The 21,176-nt window shown below is 41.7% G+C and overlaps 1 protein-coding gene across 4 annotated transcripts in view; it reads right to left on the bottom strand.

Moving 5' to 3' along the window:
- SAMD12 (sterile alpha motif domain containing 12) overlaps positions 1 to 21,176 on the bottom strand; it is a 201,903-nt gene that overhangs the window by 148,972 nt on the left and 31,755 nt on the right. For 3 of the 4 annotated variants that reach the window (XR_008435202.1, XM_053967439.1, XM_053967457.1), the window contains exon 3: positions 355 to 484. Coding sequence is in view for 3 of the 4 variants with exons in the window: in XM_053967439.1 (XP_053823414.1) it covers positions 355 to 484 (130 nt within the window). In the remaining variant the exon portion in view is untranslated. The remainder of the gene's footprint in view (positions 1 to 354; positions 485 to 21,176) is intronic. The other variant, XM_053967449.1, reaches the window with a different exon arrangement.

Below are 21,176 nucleotides of genomic sequence, written 5' to 3' on the forward strand. Positions count from 1 at the left end.
CACTGAAAGAGAAAATTTACATAAATTACACTTTCCTCATAGGATGTTTCTTAATGGTTGGGTTTTGGGTTTTTTGTATTTGGAATGAATAGGGTGAGGCCTTTATCCACATACAGACTTATTTCTTTCCTTATTATATTGACCCTGAACTGAAATTGTCTTTTGAAGAAATGAGGATATCATTTACCATATCCTATGAAAGCTGGAATACTCCCTCTGCTCTAAACCTTGCAACTCTCTAGTCACACATTCAACAAAAAGGTCTCAGTGCACAGTCACAATCTATTAACAGCAAAGTAAAACAATTCACCACATTTTAAGTAAGTAAAATATTGCTGATAGTGCATACTTTACCAGTTATGTCATGCTGTTTGAATGACTCACTGTAGATTTGATACTGATTAGGGCAATGTTTCTTCAGCCATTTGCAGACATCCTGCTGGGTCCATAACGCCACAGGCTTAGTCAGCTTCACAGTCCCAGACTAGGAGCAAAGAATGAAGAACAGAAATGATGTTTAGACTGCACATAACTTTTGGAAATATTAATCTCTGACCTCCATATATGATATTAAAATACTAAATGCAAAACAGGAGCTGCTCTGACAGATGTCCAGTAATAGCCAGCCCATTACACAAAACCCTGCTGTTCTAATACATCACACAGGAATCACACACAGTGGAAGGTTCTTTAACATTACTTTCCATCTCATTCATGTTCCTTGCATCACAGAACCATAGTGCACTTGAATAAATAGTTTTAAGAGTGACCAATGACTACAGCCAAAGGATAACAGATGCACACTTTGAATAGTTGAAACTCACAGAAGAGTTGTACATTTGTGCCCCAGTTTGGATATAATCACAGAAGACCAGGAGTACCCTCTGGCCACACATGGTCCTCAACTACAATGACAAAAGATCTTGTAACAAAGGCCTTTAGTGGCAACAAGCCTGAAAACTGGTTTTGCCTGGGAAGGGGAAACTACACACCAATGGATATGGAGCTGGTGATATTGATTCATACTGAACATTTCAACTGACAAAATTCCTAATTTGAATGATGTTTACAACCAGCTATAGTTTTTCTGCTTCCTTTTTACCTTTAACTTTTCTACAATCATCTTTACAGGAAATAAGTAGGACTCCCACTTTAATCAGTTGATCCCTTATAAATGAGTAATAATTATTAAAAAGAACACTGTTCAATACTTTTCTTAGATTTCAGTTTTATAATAGATTAGCAGTTTATAAATAAATATTCATAAATTGATTGCCTTGTTATATGTATAAAGTCACATTTCATTTAATCAAACAATTTACCTTTGCACATACACTTTTTTTAACTGTGTAAGAATGCTGATTTTTAAGCTACCAGGAATTTGAAACCTCTTGTCAAAGTAGGCAAAAAAAAAAAAAACCCCAAAAAATATATTCTAAGTGATTACATTTTTTTTCTGCAACACGATCTGCACAAAAGACTAAAGAAACTTTAAACAGATGGGTATGTACTACCAACAATAAATGTTCCACTGGACGCTGCTGATGGAAGTGAGTGTGAACATCACTGTATACATTTATTTCATATTTTGCCAAGGAATGTGTCTAAGGAATAAAATCAAAGTGTCTGTTTCAATGCTATGCATGCGGAATACTGTCCTCCAGCTCCCTGGTGGTGTAAAAGTTTCAAGAGAAGTTTCTCTGCACATATTTGAGGTGAAGGGAAATGTCATCTCAATCCATCTTCTCCATTAGGACTCATGGCAGACTCCCTCAATGTCACCAGCCAGGGTTTATCCCAGCATTTACTCAGATGCACTTTGTCACAGACTTTTACGAAGTTGCTTTGAAACTTTTCATTACTAGAAACCCTAAAGACCAAAGCAGTTTTAAGCTAGTGCTGTGCATGTCCTATTAAGTCCATAAAGTACGTCATGCAAAGATAGTAAGTTAGGGCCAGGGATTATGGCAGACCTAAAAATCCAGCAGGCAAATGTGTCTTGAATTTCTTATGTCCAGTTGTCCCTATCTCATCTTTATTGTCTGTGTAGAAGTTAAAAAAAAAAAAACAGTAGGAAAATCATGGTTGAATATATAACACAATGTGCATCCCCTAGCTCAGCCTTTTGTGGTTTGAAGAAAAATAAACTCATCAGAAACACGAATCCTGTTTCAAACACACTAATAGGCATCATCAATATTTAGAGGTATAATAATAACGCACAAAACCACCACAAAGAATCAGTCTCTGCTGCTGCTGCCACCCACCAAAATACAGAAGCTTGACTGACAGACTTGGTCTTCACAGAAAAAGAAACTTCCAGAGGCGATGAGGGTGCACAAAGACCAGGACAGCACTTGTCCCACCACTACCCTTTCTGAGCAGCTCATCAGTCTTCTACACACACAGGATCCCGCACTGGTCTGGAGAAGGCACAACCTCTGTAAGGAGAGCAACTGCCCTGTAACTCCCAGCTCCTTGTGCAACTGAAAAGATTAAACAGCCCTCCAATTTCTCTGGTCTTCTTGTTAGTGCTTTTTAAGTCAAAGAAGAAACTGAATTTCAATGAAGAGTCCAATATTATGCAATCAGCTGTTTTTTTTGCTGATTTTGCTGGGTGTCCTCCTCAAATTACATCAAAGAAATAAACAAGTAAAAATAGCCATGTGATACAAGCAGTTTCTCTGATTCTATAGAAATCCCCAAACAACAGGCTCAAGACTTCACTGTCTATCTTTATATGTGTTACTGTTTAAATTTTAAGATTTTTTTTCTTTTTGCAGTAGAATTTTTGAAGACTAGAGAAAAGTCTGTCAGCCCTTGAAAAATAAATGGTTAATAGTTTTCCTAGTACATCACAAAATTACTTAAATGATAAATATTTGTATACAAACATATACAGCTAGCTATAGATTTACTATCTATTTATTCCTAGCTGAAAGTACACAAGCAGTACCAATGTTTGCTTAATCCCAGAGGCTGTTCTTTTCAGTTCAGCAACTATTGTCCTCTTAAAAGGTTTAAGCACCATCACATTAAATATCTGAAGTACAAGTTTATTAACAATTATAGCACAAATTTAACACATCCCTCTGTGCCTACAGAACTGAAAGATGGTTTCAAATGTAGCTTTTATGCCGTGCAATAGACAGATCACTGCACAGCAAGCATACATGCTGACTTCTTCAATGTTTGGAACTATGATAGAAACATTTAAACTTATAACTACAGTCTAAAGAGGACATTTTTACATGGACACCATCAAATATTAGGTTTCGTTTTCTAATTCCTAAGGACTTGATGAGTTAGAAGAATAAACGGGGTTTAAAGCAATGGTACTAAAGCATGCATTCACTTTCATTTTTGGAACATCATACCCAAAATATTTTCCAACCAAATGCTCCAAATGAAAGGCTCCTAAAAATATGCTTTCCTCCCACAAAATTCATTTCTTCATTTCTTCCCTGCTATGAAGGCTAGATCTCATACAAAAAAACCTCCCAGTAAACCAAAGAAAATTACCTGTCCCCTAAACATACCTACTAAAAGACACCCCTGCCATTAACTACATATGAACTACCTAGATAGGTGAAAAACATAGTGTGTTTTATTTTATTTCTGTTTATTAGCTCAGTCAAAGAATAGGCCCAAACTGATTAAAATAAAATAATGTATTAAAAAAAATACCTTTGATCTGGCCTTCCTTTTAATTTTCCTGACATAAACTCATCTGATCCTAAGATCACCCTTTGCTGGCAACTCTGTAATAGTTTTAATCTTGCCAAATGCTATGCCAAGTCTTGTGCCAGATATAGACCTAATGAGAATAGAAGTCTACAGTCTGGTCTTTGCTTGTATATTTGAAGGAAAACCTGTTTCTTCAGGATTTTGTGACAAACTTTTTCTTCTAGATTGCCCAAACCCAGATTTTGTTACATGTATCTCAAAATACAAAAATTACTGCCAAGAAGAAAAAACACATTTACTACTTGCCAAAATTTCATGCTCTTTGTTCCATGGTGCAGGGAAGACAGTACTCAACGTCACTAACTCAAGAATAAATAAATAAACAAATCAAATTTACAGCCTGTGCATTTCTACAGAGTGCATTTCAGTATTGTCCTGGTTTTGGACAAATTAGGGGAAAACACCTCCAAAGGAGCCCCCTATAGGAAACCAAACCCTCCGCAACCTCCCCCCCCACCACCGGGTTCGGGAGGAATTCCTTCAGAGGGGAAAGTGGAAAAAACTTGTTTATTAAGGCACAACGAAAAAACACTCCCCAGCACAAGAGAAATAGCCCAAGATGACCACAGATGTTTTCACCAGTCCAAGGGGGTTGAGCTCTATCTCTCTTTGCCGCAGAGGGTACGCAGCTTCTTTCGCAGACCCCGGGGGAGCTCCTGCCCGGAGTAGGTCCGATGTCTTCGGGGGGGGGGGGGGGAAAGGGAACAACGGAAACCGGGAAAAAGGGAAAAAAAAAAAAAAATGGCCAAAAAGCAAGCCAGCGAAAAGCAGAGAAAAAAGAGAGGAAAGCAGAGCCAGCAAAGCATGCAGCCAGCAGCAAGCAAAGCAGCAAGCAAGCTAAGCAGCAAGGCAGCAGCCAGCCCGGGGGTGGGGGGGGGAAGGAAGACAAAACAAACTGAGGACAGGGAACAAAAACCACGATTGGGATAATGAGCATGAAAATGTCCTGTCCCCACGACATTCCACCCCTTATCCCATATCGTGAACATGTTACTGAACTTCCTTCCCACCTGCTCAAACCTTCCACACTTACACATTCCCTTCCATTCTCACTTGCTCTGACTTTCGACATTTACACATTTTCTTCTGTCCCATGTCTGTGTGGTTTAATGTACAAACAATGGCAGTAACATCCAGCAAACTGAGATGTTTGCATATGAGTCTCACCCCACAATCAGGTCTCCCTGAGGTACACATCGTGTTCTTCCATCTTTCTGCATTATCCACCATGTACAACCTGGTCCCTGAGCAAAGACAATCCCACGAATGGGTTTGTCTGTACTCGAGGCAGAATTGATCCACACTGTCCTCCCTAACAAACCTCTGATATGTGCCACTGGGACTTTATCTCCGTCTACTATATTCAGGGACTCAGACTGGGCAGGACCTGCTCGATTGGTGGAACCTCGGGTGTTAACTAACCAGGTGGCCTGTGCCAAATGCTGCTCCCAGTTTTTGAAAGATCCCCCACCCAATGCTTTCAAGGTGGTTTTTAACAGTCCATTGTACCTCTCTACCTTGCCTGCAGCTGGTGCATGGTAGGGGATATGGTACACCCACTCAATGCCATGTTCCCTAGCCCAGGAGTTGATAAGGCTGTTCTTAAAATGAGTCCCATTGTCTGACTCAATCCTCTCAGGGGTACCATGCCTCCAAAGGACCTGCTTTTCAAGGCCCAGGATGGTGTTACGGGCAGTAGCATGAGACACAGGGTAGGTTTCCAACCATCCTGTGGTGGCTTCCACCATTGTGAGCACATAGCGCTTGCCTTGGCGGGTTTGGGGCAGTGTGATGTAGTCAATCTGCCAGGCCTCCCCATACTTGTACTTGGACCACCGTCCCCCATACCACAGGGGCTTCACCCGCTTGGCCTGTTTGATGGCAGCACACGTCTCACAATCATGGATAACCTGAGATATACTGTCCATGGTTAAATCCACCCCTCGGTCTCGTGCCCACTTATAGGTGGCATCTCTACCCTGATGGCCTGAGGCATCATGGGCCCATCGCGCTAGGAACAACTCCCCCTTGTGTTGCCAATCTAAATCTATCTTTGACACCCCTATCTTTGCAGCCTGATCTACCTGCTGATTGTTTTGCTGTTCTTCATTAGCTCTACTCTTGGGGACATGAGCATCTACATGGCGAACCTTCACAGGCAGTTTCTCTACCCGGGTAGCAATGTCTTTCCATTCTTCAGCAGCCCAGATTGGTTTTCCTCGACGCTGCCAGTTAGCCCCTTTCCACCTCTCCAGCCATCCCCACAGAGCATTGGCTACCATCCATGAATCAGTATAGAGGTAAAGCTTCGGCCACTTCTCCCTTTCTGCAATGTCTAGGGCCAGCTGAACGGCTTTGAGTTCAGCAAGTTGACTTGATCCACCTTCTCCTTCAGTGGCCTCTGCGACCTGTCGTGTGGGGCTCCATACAGCTGCTTTCCACTTCCGATTCATCCCTACGACACGGCAGGAACCGTCAGTGAAAAGAGCATAGCGTGTTTCCTCTGCTGGCAATTGGTTGTAGGGTGGAGCCTCTTCAGCCCGTGTCACTGGTTCTTGTTCTTCGTCTGTGACACCAAAGTTTTCACCTTCAGGCCAATTTGTAATCACTTCCAAAATCCCAGGGCGATTCAGTTTACCAATACGGGCGCGCTGCGTGATGAGGGCAATCCACTTGCTCCATGTAGCACTGGTGGCATGGTGGGTAGTAGGAACCTTTCCTCTGAACATCCACCCCAGCACCGGTAGTCGGGGTGCCAGGAGGAGTTGTGCTTCTGTACCAATTACCTCTGAGGCAGCTTGGACTCCTTCGTAGGCAGCCAAAATTTCCTTCTCTGTTGGGGTGTAGTTGGCTTCAGACCCTCTGTAGCTCCGACTCCAAAATCCCAGTGGTCGGCCTCGAGTCTCCCCAGGCACCTTCTGCCAAAGGCTCCAGGACAGACCATGGTTCCCGGCTGCAGAGTAGAGCACATTCTTGACCTCTGGTCCCGTCCTGACTGGGCCAAGGGCTACTGCATGAGCAATTTCCTGCTTAATCTGGGCAAAAGCTTGTTGCTGCTCAGGGCCCCAATGGAAATTGTTCTTCTTGCGGGTGACCAGGTAAAGAGGGCTCACGATCTGACTGTACTCAGGAATGTGCATTCTCCAAAAACCTATGGCGCCTAAGAAAGCTTGCGTCTCCTTCTTGTTGGTTGGTGGGGACATAGCTGTGATCTTGTTGATGACATCCGTAGGAATCTGACGCCGTCCATCTTGCCACTTCACTCCCAGGAACTGGATCTCTCGAGCAGGTCCCTTGACTTTGCTCCTCTTGATGGCAAAACCGGCTTTCAGGAGAATCTGGATTATTTTCTCTCCTTTCTCAAACACTTCTGCTGCCATTTTCCCCCACACAATAATATCATCGATATACTGTAAATGTTCTGGAGCCTCACCCTTTTCTAGTGCAACCTGGATCAGTCCATGGCAGATGGTAGGACTGTGCTTCCACCCCTGGGGCAGTCGATTCCAGGTGTATTGCACTCCCTTCCACGTAAAGGCAAACTGAGGCCTGCATTCTGCTGCCAGAGGAATGGAGAAAAACGCATGAGCAATGTCAATAGTGGCATACCACTGTGCTGCCTTGGACTCCAGCTCGTACTGGAGTTCCAGCATGTCCGGCACAGCAGCGCTCAGTGGTGGAGTCACTTCATTCAATGCTCGGTAGTCCACAGTCAATCTCCATTCTCCTTCAGATTTACGCACAGGCCAGATGGGGCTGTTGAAGGGTGAGTGGGTTTTGCTAACCACCCCCTGGCTCTCCAGCTCACGAATCAGTTTATGGATGGGGATCACGGCATCTCGATTCGTTCTATACTGCCGGCGATGCACTGTCGAGGTCGCAATTGGCACGCGTTGCTCTTCCACCCTTAGGAGCCCTACTGCAGATGGGTTTTCTGTCAGTCCAGGCAAGGTGTTTAATTGCTTAATGCTCTCTGCTTCTACAGCGGCAATTCCGAAGGCCCACCTGAATCCCTTCGGGTCTTTGTAATAGCCGCTCCGGAGGAAGTCTATGCCCAGAATACATGGAGCCCCTGGGCCGGTCACAATGGGATGTTTCTTCCATTCCTTCCCAGTCAGGCTCACCTCAGCTTCCACCAGGGTCAGTTGTTGTGATCCCCCTGTCACACCGGCAATGAAAACAGGCTCTGCCCCCACATATCCCGATGGTATTAACGTACACTGTGCACCAGTATCCACTAAAGCGTTATATTCTTGTGGCTCTGATGCGCCAGGCCATCGGATCCACACCGTCCAGAAAACACGATTTTCCCATGCCTCTACCTGGCTAGAGGCAGGGCCCCTCTATGCCTGATTATCCTTCTTTCCTTGGGCATATGTCTTGGAGGTTCCCTCAAGGGGATCAGATGTGTCATCATCATACCTGGCTGTTCGGCTACGGGCAACTGGGGCTGCTTTCCTTTTCTGACCTTCCTTCAATTCACGCACCCGTTGTGCCAGAACAGCAGTAGGCTTCCTATCCCATTTCCTCATGTTTTCTCCAGACTCACGCAAGAAGAACCACAACTCAGCTCGTGGGGTGTACCTTCTCTCCCCAACAAAGGAACGTCTGCGTTGGGTGCCAGGGCCTCTAATTTGCACAGCTGAGATTTGGAGGAGGTCCTCCTTAATCTCTTCCCTGAGTTTCTTGCGGCTTTCCTCTATTTTTCCTTCTAATTCCTGCAGTCGTGTCTCCACAGCTGCAATTCTGGCATGGGTCGGGCCATGTACAGCATCCGCATATGCCCGAAGCTTCTTTGCCATATCAAGCACAGTCTCATATACCTCCTCCCGCTTCATGATTGCTAGAGCAGAAGCGTATTCAGGTGGCCCAAGTCGCACCAGTTTTCTCCACATTACAGGTGTGCATGGTACAAGGTCCGGATTCCTAACTGTTATGTCTTCTGAAAAAATGATCTCCACCACTGCCATCTCCCTCAGGCGCTGGATCCCCTGTTCTATGGTCTTCCATCGTGTCTGCTGGACATAGAGGTCATCGGCACACAGATATCTTTGTGCTACGCTGTCCAGGACCCGTTCCCAGAGGCTTTGAGGGCTAGCGCCCCTCATCATGCCTTGGTCGATGACAGGATCATGTGACAGGGACCCCAAATGCCTTGCTTCAGTGCCATCCAGAATGGTAGCCTCCCCTGCCGCATCCCAAAGGCGGACCAGCCAACTAATTATAGATTCGTCGGGCTGTCGCCGATAATCCTTCCTTAGGCCTCGGAGGTCCTTCAGGGAGAAGGAATCAATATTAGCCTCTGATCTGGTGCCACTTGCTTTGACTCCTGATTTTATGTCAGGAGGTGTTGAGGGTCCTTCTCCTGCATCGTACTCATCATTGTCATCCACGGGTCGATCGGTCTTCTCTGTGCACTTTCCACTTCGTGTGCTAGTAGCCACGGCCATTGGTTGAGGCTTACAGTCTGGTTTAACTACTGGGTTCGAACCTGGGCTGTTGGCTGCAGCCTGAGTGACTGGGATTGCTGCTGGTTTATCTTCCTGCCCCCCTTCCTCTGTCTGCTGTCCTACAGTATCGAGCAGAGTACGATAAGCATATGCCAGGGCCCAGCTCACTGCAATGATCCTTTTCTCCTTGGGGTTATCCTGGCATTTCCCTTTCAGATACTTTGCCACCTCAGCTGGGTTCTGGATGTGTTCGGATGGAAAGTCCCAGACTACAGGATCAGAAAACTCCTTTAAAATTTCGCCCATATCCTCCCATTTCCCGCACCACTCAGGATTTTTCACCCTTGGTTGTACTCCTAAATCAGAGGTCTCACCAGCCCCTCTAGAAATCTCAGCCTTCATCTTATATAAACTGCGGACAGTATAGAGAAAGGTTATTAAATTAAATAACAGAAAGATGGTATCCTTGGCAGTCAGGGAGGACAGGACATTTCCTAACAGAGATGTAAACAATTCGGAGGAGGAAAAGGAAAGCAAAGGCTGAAGAACCTCCTCCCCCATAACAAATTTAGCACACAGCCACAACCACGAGTTATACATTCCTGGAGCCGATAACAACATTTTTAATAGCCCCTTGCAGAGTATTACAGCCAAGCCCAGCCCGATAAATATTCTCGTTAGTGCCCCTCTGCTACAAAAGCTACGTATTAGGGACAATACCGGAGCTACTTCTGGATAAGAAAATAACTCCAGGGACCATAAAGCGATCAAAACTTCGAAGAACCCTAATGACCACAAATAGAGGCAGGCTTTCACTCCCAATGACATCATAACTTTAAAGAAAGACATACCAATATTCCCGCAGAACGGTTAAAGCCAAAAATATTATTAGAATAAAGTTTTTTCCACTTTGTCTGGGCCTCCCCGTACGGGCCACCAAATTATTTGTCCTGGTTTTGGACAAATTAGGGGAAAACACCTCCAAAGGAGCCCCCTATAGGAAACCAAACCCTCCGCAACCTCCCCCCCCACCACCGGGTTCGGGAGGAATTCCTTCAGAGGGGAAAGTGGAAAAAACTTGTTTATTAAGGCACAACGAAAAAACACTCCCCAGCACAAGAGAAATAGCCCAAGATGACCACAGATGTTTTCACCAGTCCAAGGGGGTTGAGCTCTATCTCTCTTCGCCGCAGAGGGTACGCAGCTTCTTTCGCAGACCCCGGGGGAGCTCCTGCCCGGAGTAGGTCCGATGTCTTCGGGGGGGGGGGGGGGAAAGGGAACAACGGAAACCGGGAAAAAGGGAAAAAAAAAAAAAAATGGCCAAAAAGCAAGCCAGCGAAAAGCAGAGAAAAAAGAGAGGAAAGCAGAGCCAGCAAAGCATGCAGCCAGCAGCAAGCAAAGCAGCAAGCAAGCTAAGCAGCAAGGCAGCAGCCAGCCCGGGGGTGGGGGGGGGAAGGAAGACAAAACAAACTGAGGACAGGGAACAAAAACCACGATTGGGATAATGAGCATGAAAATGTCCTGTCCCCACGACAAGTATTCAGAATAGCATCAATTACCAAGCCGTGCTCTTCCTAAGCAATGACAGACAAGTTATCTCTTCAGCCTTCCAGGTGCAATTTACCAAGCCTGCCAGCTTTGAAGGTCAATTTATTCACCAGAATTTCTCTGTCTTTATTTATCATATTTTATTCCATAAAGAAAGGGCCTCTGTATTTTTGAGTGACAAAGGATTAAATCTCATAATTTAAACTACACTACATACTTTGAGACAAGCTATTTGAAAGTGCTTCTCCAACTCTAACATTTTGCGTATTTACAAACCTGCTCAGATTACAAAAGTCAGGGATTGTGGAGATGCGGGTGCTCAAACAGGGCTGCAGGTTGGTGGAATAATACTGTTTGTAACATCTGGTTTGCCAGCATACTGATCCTGACATGTAAGCATGGTCAATGCATACTTACACTCAAATTTACCCCAGGTCAGACCCTACAGTTTCTTTTATGAAACAGATGGATAAAAAGGCACTGCTGAAAGCATTAACGCAGATTCTGATCCAATATACATCTTGAGAGACTCTGCTCTGGGGTTTTGAGTTTAACTAGAAAAAGACAAAGCAGAACCAATTTTGTTGCAGCTGTGTTGGTCAAAGGACTGTCACGGTTTAGACACTGCCAGCAAGTAAATACCACACTCACTCGCTCCCCCAGAGGGATGTGGGGAGAAGAACCAGATAAAAAAAGTTAAACTCATGGGCTGATATAAGAAGAGTTTAATAAGTGAAACAAAATAAAATATAATAATATTAATGTTAATAGTAGCAATGATAATAATGATGATGATACTAATTATAGTGATTAAAAGGAAGGGAAGAAAGAGAAAGAAAATAACCCTCCAGTAAAACAAGTGATGCCCAGTACAGTTGCTGACCACTTGCTCAGCAATACCTGGCCCATCCCCATGCTCGGCTCCTTCTGGCTGTTGTGGTTTAACTCCAGCCACCAGCCAAGCCCAGACAGCCACTCAGTCCCTCTCCCACCAGTGGGGTCAGGGAGAGAATCAGAAGGGTAAAAGCCAGAAAAATCATGGGCTGAGATAAAGACAATTTAATAGGGGAAACAAAAGCCACACACACAAGCAAAGGAAAACAAGGAATTAATTCACTGCTTCCCACTGGCAGGCAGGTGTTCAGCCATCTCCAGGAGAGCAAGGCCCCATCACATGCAGCAGTGACTTGGGAAGATAAACACCATCACTCTAAACATCACTCTAAACTCCCTTGTCCTTTCTTCCTCCGACTTCATATCCTGAGCATGATGTCATATGGTCTGGAATTTCCCTTAGGCCAGTTTGGGTCATCTGTGCTGGCTGCATCTCCTCCCAGCTTCCCAGGCACCCCCAATTTCCTCGCCACTGTGGCCATATGAAAAGCAGAAAAGGCCTTGGCTCTCTGCAAGCCCTGCTCAGCAATAACAAAAGCATCTCTATATTATCAACTTTGTGTTCAGCACAAATCCAAAACATAGTCTCATACTAGCCACTGTGAAGAAAATTAACTCTACCCCAGATGAAACCAGCACACTGGCCAGGCCAACACCCACCTAGATTTTCATACTAAAAATTATATCCTATGGAATGGAATATATTCCATAGGATATTAATTTTTAATATGAAAACCCAGGTCTTCATACTAAAAATGGATATTCTCTGGAACATACCCTTTCAGGTCACCTGTCCTGGCCATGCTTCCTCCCAGCTCCTGCTAGAGCTTCTCACAGGCAAAGCATGAGACACTGAAAAGTCCTTGACTCAGGGCAAGCACAGCTTAGCAACAACCAAAACATCCATGTGTTACCAACATTATTTTCTTACTGAATCCAAAATACAGCACTGTACCAGTGACTAAGAAGAAAACCAAGTCTATTCCAGCTGAAGATACGACAGAACACAGGCAAGGCGAGGCCACAAGGAGAAGCACCACAATTTATTAGACCAGCAGTGTGGGTTCTCCCAGCTGTGCTTCAGATGCAACTGCTCAATGCTGAACTATTATGTCAGCCCAGTCAGGCAGTTTGAGGGAAAAGGGGACTATGAGGGGTGATATGAGACAAGCAAAGGAAAGAAGTAGTGAGGTCATTGTGACCTAGCAGGGACAGAGAGAGCAGTATGGGTGGCTGTCACAAGAATAATACAGAGTCAGCTGGGGCACAAAACATTAAAATGGGTCAGAAAACCATTGACATGTCTGTGCTCAGAGGAAGAAACTGGAAGGGATTGTTTTATACATCAAGTTGAGAAGGAAATATTTCTTAAACCAAAATATAATGACTCCTGCAAGCAAACTACAAATGGTCAGTGATATATTTAAAAAATTATAAAAATAAAATACTATGTTTATCTGACACAGATACATAAAGCAGGGAACTTTACTACATAGCTACAGGAGCGATCTAAGTTATAAAATCTTTCAGGCTGCTCCAGAAGCAAGACTAACAGCATCATCTTCATCATTTTATGACAAGAAGCAGCAGGAGCAGCAATGCCAAGTAAGAATTTCAAAACCATGATTTTTTTTTTAAACATGCTTTAGTTATATTTCTAAAGCTGCGAAAATATCATATATTCCAAATTACTTCTCCACCATTAAACTGCTTATACAGAATTCAGAATCAATGGCTAACATAAATGTGGCTTTACATCCAGGAAAAAAAAAAATGAACCACACTTGTGAATGTGTTATCATAAACTATTGAAAAATATGGAAAGGGCACATTTTTGTTTAGAAATACATTTTCTCAGATAGTCAGAGAGTTTATACTTACAGATTTTTCCAGCAAAGACAGAAGAAAATTACAGCAATAAGAAATGTCATAAAACCACTGAAATCTCCATTGTATTGGGTTCCCATCTATATTGTTGAGAATTTTAATGCTAAGAAGACATGAAAACAACAAACCAAAGGAAATGCGTTTATTACAAAACAAACAAACTAGAAAAATACTGCAAGACAGCTTATCTTTTATAAGATTGAATGTTAAAAAGATTTCTGATAAAAGATTGAGTGTTTAAAACTTGAATTGGATCAGAAATCCAGACACTGAACAGATGGTGAGTTTTCTGGTATTGGGGGAAAAGAAGAAAGCTAGAGAAGGAGATGACACTGGGGCAGCACCAGCTCAGGGCTCTGAGCACTCAGTGAACAGGACCAGGACAGCCCTCTCCAGAAAGGACCAGGTAGGGGAAAGACTGGAGACTGGCAGGGAAGTCATGGAAGGTAGGAGAAAAGTGAAAAAAGTACTGTAAAGTAGATTTTCTGTTCTTAGCCTTCCTCTTCCTAAAGGAAAAGGAGAAAAAAAAAAAAAAAAACTGCTACAGGGCTCCCTCCTACATTAGCAGCAGTGGTTCACTGTCTCCTGTCTTCCTGAGTCTCTCTCCACCTTTTCACACCACCAAGGCCAAACTCACTCACCAGCTGATTTTTGTTGCCTCCAGTGGACTATAAAGGGCTGTCCCTGCCAAGACAATGCCCTGATGGTGTTTAAAGCCAGCTCTGCACAAGCAGAAACTTCTACCCCAGGGTCCCAAATCCATGTAGCACCACCACTTGTTCAAAGACTGAACAAAGAGGAGGCTTTCCCTGCCTTTCAAGCAACAGCAGGACGGACCCAATCCAGCACCTTTTCTACCAGTGCCACAAACAGGTATACTACAAACAGACTGCAAGGGAGGGAAGTGGGAGGGGAGAGAAACAAATTATGAAATATAATGAGACCCATCTGAAAAGTAAGAAGTTGGTAAGAGGGAGTTAAGTCCCTCTGAAGGCTATTGCAAGTATAACCACCAATAGGAAAGGCTAAAGATATCCAAATAGCATCACTGAGCATTACCCTCATCAGGATAAAGACAGAACCAAGACAACAGGCAAAGATAAATAAGGTGACACATTTCCTGTAAGAGTTCTCTCTCTCCATGAAATATCCCACTCTAAAAGCAAGAATCATGACTGGCAGATGCAGGTGTTGATATAAATGGCAGTGGCACTATCAGCAAACAGTGAAGAACTGAAATGTCAGAATTAAAAAGGAGAAGACAGAGCACTCCTCAGCATTGTCAAAAGCCTAACATCATTCTAATTGCTAGCAAAAATCCTGAAAGCCACAACTGGGACAGAGTTGGGACTAAAATCACAAGTAGGACCAGGAGCACCATCAATTTTAGGTTTTGACCTCCAAATCCAAATCAAAGCATTTTAACGTTTTAAAATTCACTTCATGTAAAAAACTGTATTTTTAATCTTGCCAAATTTAAGAGCCTTTAAACTCACTACAGTGGATTCCTTCCAGTCCAAAAATTAAATATTTGCTTTTGGATATTTGCTGAGAAAATGAAGAAGGAAGAGAGGAAGAGTTGCTCTGTTGAGGTGGGGGTTGCTACCTCATAAGGTATGACAAGGTTCTTTGACACTTCTTCATTCATGTGGTTCTGATTCCCCTTCTCTACCTCAGACAATTCAAACCTGTCCAAATCTGGCTCTAACCACCACTATCTTATATAACTGATTTACCGTCTTCACAAGTAGAAACAAATCCTTCTTGTTTTACAAACAGAAACTTACTCTGTATCCTGCACAGATTTGGAGAACAGACAATTTCTGCTTACACAGCAGGTGCCCAACTAACCTGCCTTGTACAGCTATGAAGAGAAAAGGTTCCTCCTTGACCTGCTCTAGCCTGCTTACTAAAACTCTTCAGCCAAAGAAGAAACAGAATGAATTTTAATTAGTGGTGTTGGATTAATAGTAATTTACAAGTAATTAACTTAACTACTAGCACATGTTTTTTACTGCACTTAATCATCCACCTCAACAAAAATAAAAATCTGAGACATTCATCCTCGACCTGGCACAAACAATTTGCAGGTTAGCTCATTTTTTATCCTGTCTCATGGACTAAGAACTACACCCACTGTGAAGAAGATTCACATGGCATAAGTTTTCATCACTGAATATTCTCTTCAGACATGGATTAGCCACAGGAGAGTACCCCATCTTGATAGAGCTGTAAGTTCAAATCCATTCAGGTACATACAGGAAATCCATCCATACAGGAAAGCAAACAGGAATATGTAATAACTAAGATGGCGATGAAATGTAGCTCCCCATTTCCCAACAGATTCTCCTGAACTCTGAAATACTTTCACAGCAACTAAAATTCCAGTTCTGAGGAAGTTCAGTATTTGTAAAATATATTTTCTCCATGTCTAGATTAAAATAAAAAATAAAAGAAATAACAACAACCAAAACCTACCCATACTACAAAATTGACAATTACAAATGAGTCTCCATTCTCACTTTTTCCTTTTTTTTTAAACCAATTCTGGCACTCTGCAAGTTACAGCTTAGGCAGCTATATCTACAGTTGAACCAAACCAAGACTGCATATCAGGAATTCCATTAAGATAAATACAAAACAGGTATATAATAGGTATATAAGTAGGTACACTGATTTTCTCAGAATTGCTCACACACTTCTTTAAAAATGGTCACGTAGAAGAATTTATTACCTAAAATACAGACTGTAGAGCAACAAAATCCACTGGTCAAACTAGACTGAAAAAATGCTTAATTAGCACAAACTTAAAAATAATACACTAAAATCTTATTGCCTTATAGACTTACTTACTTACAGAAAAATAAGCAGCTAAAACCAAAAGCTAAAAATGTAGAGATCTGAAGGACAGAACAAAATCTTGAGTTTACACTTGCAAATTTGGTAAAAAGAGTTAAAGGAAGTTGGTCAGCCTGCATTTGTTTTGTAAATCATAAGACTACATCTGACTAATAAGTACATGTATTTGATGATACCTTATCTGCAGTTCTTCAGTCACCTGTCTTTTCATCCTTTCAAGCATAGCTCAATTACCAATTGTTAGCAGTACAAATCACAAAACAAGCTGCCTTGAAATGAGAAAAACTAGACAGGACCATGACAGTTTTAAATGTACTTGTTTCATATTCACATCATCCATATTAACATGGCTATGAACTGAAATGTAGCATTTAAAAATTATGATGTGTAGATTAATAGCAGAATTTTCTAAGGCTTATAAAAATAATTTTCTTTACTAGGGATTAAACAACAATACAAATAGGTCTTTAATGGGGGGAGGGGAAGAGGCTGTACAGAGCAGTACCCTAGTCTTTCCAGATATTTCAGGTAGCACTCGTAGCAAACAAAATGTTCAGAGTATTCTAATCAAAAGCTAAGCCTGACCTCACAAACATGTAGTTAAGAGTGTCAGTGGGGGTTATTTTGGTTTTGGTGACATGCTTTTTAAAGAAATACACATCAATGGCATAATATTGTTTTTGCCGAGGCAGTATTACCTTTCTCTGGGGAGTTGTCATTAATGATACTGGCAATTTTTTTTTATTTTTTTATTTTGGGGATTTACTAATGGAATTTCCCTGTCATAACAAATCTGTGCAGAACAGACCACACCTCACTCCTTCCATTTATAATTACAGTATTCTGTTGAGAAGATATTCAACATTGTGTATTTTTTAATAGCTGCTGTATATCAGAGGTAGATGATTCATTTCTTCATCTTAAACACACAAACAGTGAAGCATTTCTATAAGAGAAGAGCTATAAAAGCTCTAACTTCAGAGTTAGCAAGTAGTGAGGTTAATTCCACCATTAGCTCAACAACAGTACATTTGTACAAGGAGAACATCTAGTATCCTGAGAGGATCTTAATCCCTATTAAATGACAGGCTTTCTTATAAGGTCTACTCCTTCCAAGTGAATCACATTTTTGGCACCTTTGCTTCCAGCAGATGTGCCAATTAAGAGGCTTGCACTGTAAAAAGTAGGATAACCTTTCCATGCCAACTTTCGGTCTTTATGGACAGGCTCATTCATATGCAGAAGGCAGGTGCAGCAGCCAAGGCATTTTAGACCCCAGCAGCAAAGTTTTCTAGATATCTTTGCCAGTTGACTCTTAACTATGTCTTCTTGAGCCAAATATATTTTGAGGAGAACAACTTTATAGTACATAAGTACAAGCAAGAAAAGGTCTGAGCCTGACTTGACAGGTCAATCTCTTGCTTCCCCAATAAGACATCCAGCAAAAACAGGAGAAAAAAAGGCAGCTGTTGATAGAAGAGTCAGATTAGCCCTGATTCATGCAAGAGCATTGCAATGCCTGTGTATAGAAGGTCATAATAATTTCTCAAATAAATTATCTAGAAGGTAGATCCAACACTTATTTTTCAAAACAAGCAGAGCACTTCTGATGTCAATGTAATTTATTGCTAATTACTTTTGAGAAACTAATAGGGGAATTCCTGTATTTGCTTATCATCCCTATGAAGTCCTATATTCATAAAAAGAACTTAAGCACTACAATGCCCTTTTATCCCCCACACTGGGATCCACAAAGCCCAGGCCCTTTTGCTATTAATACCGTTGTTACTGTGAGTGTCTTATTCCATTGCTTTGGGTATTTAGCAAATTCCTATAGGAGACCCATAGTCTTTCTTTTTTTGCCCCTCTTTTACTGGATGGGGAATGGCTTATCTGGAGCTTGATTTCCTGCTGGTGTTAAAACCAGCCCACATGGGAAGTTCCCAGGAACATCCCACAGGCACCACAGGGAGGCTAAGCGGGGCAGGAATGCCAGTGAAAATTTGCATCTTCTGTTTCAGGTATCATTAGAAAATGAAGCCCAAATATGCCCAAAATGTGCCAGCAACATCTTCCTGGAGAAGGCACCTGTGAGGTGTGACAACACAGAAATGTGGCACTGAGGTTTTCAATAAAAATATTATGCCCACCTGACCTCAATATGAGGAACTTATGTCATAAGGAGATGAAAGTGAGGCAAGGGCTAAAAGAAGGTAAATTCAGCATAATAAGGAACAATACTCATCTGCTGTAATGTGTTGACTGCATATGTATCATTTCTGGAGAGAGATTGTGAAGGGATAACTAAATTAATGTCCAGGGAAGACAAATGGGCCCTGAATAAGAACTTGAAGCATTTTAATTAGATTTTGTAAAGAAACTCAGTTCCCTTCTCTTTCCTGGACCATTTGATTGCAGTTTAAGATTACATGAAAAATTCACACTAATCCTTCAGTTTCTGTTTGCAGAAAGACCAGTAGCTCAGGCAGTGAACAGCAGGCAGTTCTCAAGATTCACTCCAGGGGCAAATCCATCTCACAAGCCAAAATTTAACTCTTGGCTAAATAGCTGATGTTCTGTAAGACTACAGCATAAAGACACACATAACTTAAAACATCTCAAATTTCCCATTAGGTCTGCCATGCTGTTCTGTCACCCAGATCAGGGCTTTTGTCTCAACAGCAGCCTTTGGCAAGTGATATTTTTAAACAATTAACACATTTAACATATTTTCCTTCAGAGCTGGCATATTTTCTGAATAAAAGAATATACAGACAGGCCCAATATTACTCCAACCACATTAGTAAGGAAATCTTCATTTTTATGCAGGTTTTTATATCCATCCAATTACTGATGCGTGAATGACTCCAGGTAAAACACTCAATTGCACTGATTCATTTAAGTATTTTCTAAGAAGCATTACATTTAAAAATAAACCTATTCCTATCTATCCAGAAACAGCAGGTAAAACTACAAAGTAAACATGCAAAAGCAAACTTAAAAATTGCAAATGGCTTGACAAATCTGCTTTGCAATTTTATTTTAGACCATGTTACTGCAGTGCTTTACAGGTCAGTTGCCAAATGGTATTAGTCTGCTATATATTCTCCAATCCACAGTATCTGTTCAAGGGTTTTATACTGAAAGCTTCTGAATTTGTCCAAATTCAAAAGAGTACACAAACACAAGCAAAAGTCATTGAAAAAATTCGAGGATGGGGGATGCTTCAAAGGCACCTAGAAAACACTTTTTATATTTTTGTTTGTTTTGGCAGTCCCTCAAAAGACTAAATTTTCTAATCTCCCACGAATCAGAATTCAGAGAAATGAACTGTTAAAGAATGTTACCAGACCTTTTAGATGAAAACATGGCCAAACACAGGCAGCAACAGTAAATAGCTGATATTAAGAGCACCATCTACTGACAGGCAGCACTTTGACAGCTCCAGGGAGTTTTGCAAGGCACTGCATTCTATTGTCTTTCATCTTTTAGGAATTCAGCTTTGTCTAAGAGGTGTGTCAGTACTTTTCACATTTTCTCACCTGCCCTGTCTCACCTAATACATTTAAGCTGTTCTTCTGCTCCTGGCTCACCAGAGCCCAACCGCTCTGAGATGCAGTAGCACACCTTCCCATTTCTTTCCCAGTTCACCTTGTGATTGAAGTTTCCCACATGGAGATGATCACCTCTTGTACACAGCTGCTATACCACCACCTTACAATTATCAATTAACATGTTATCACCAGCTGTTTATGAGGACATTTCCAAAACTTCCTTGGTCAACAGGGGTTTTCCAAACTTAATTCAAAAATGTTTGAACTGTCCCTAGATGAGAAATAATCACCACCTTTGAAGGCTTTCTTCATGCAATGAAATATCCTTCTGTGTTTTATGGAGAAGATTACGTAGAGATGGATGTTTCCTCCTCACTTGTATCCTGCTGCTGTTTTATTTCTTTGAACACAGTACTACAACCAGTTATTATTTTACTACACACAATTATTAACAGAAGCACATAAGAAAAGGCTGTTTCCTGACACACAAGAAAATATTATCGATATCTACAAATTCTCTTAGCTAATATTATCAGAAAAACCTCTAGGAATGCTATCTAACATCTTGATCACTTCTAAACACAGGCATAAAACACAATAAAGATGCACTGAAGTACTCTGGCACATCATTTGAAAGTACTTGCTAGCACTGTCACAATTACTTATCATGTGAGATTTGCGTTGCAACAGTGTAAGAGCTAAATCCTTTTATATATATATATATATATATATATATGCTTCAAGAGCATAAAAATAGGAAATCAGAGTAACTTTTCTAACAAAATTCACTGTCTTAAAGACTTTCACTAATAATAATAAAAACCTTGTGTGATAATTAATCTGAAAAGTGAAAGTAGAGAAGAAATATTCACATATGGTTTTTGTTTTGTTTTGCTTCACTGATTAAAACATTGATAAAACACCTCATCACTTACATTCTTATATTTCATGCTGATTCCAAAGTTCAATGAAATTCAATTTACTGTTCTTACACAATAATCCTTGTCAATCTATTTAGACCAGGATTAAAAGAAAAACAACTGATAGGAGCTTTGCTAAGAGAGAGGCTGCAGTCAATCTGTTTATATATGTGGCAGATTAACAACAATTAACAAAACTATGAGAGGAACTTTCTAATAGGTACAAAAGTTTCAAATTCTGCCTTGTTTCATAGTCCTACTTGCTTATGTCAGCACAGCAGCCTTATTGTTCTTCTGTATTTGTATGCAGCAGCAAC

This window comes from Vidua chalybeata, chromosome 1 (genome assembly GCF_026979565.1).
Source record: "Vidua chalybeata isolate OUT-0048 chromosome 1, bVidCha1 merged haplotype, whole genome shotgun sequence".
NCBI lineage: Eukaryota > Metazoa > Chordata > Aves > Passeriformes > Viduidae > Vidua > Vidua chalybeata.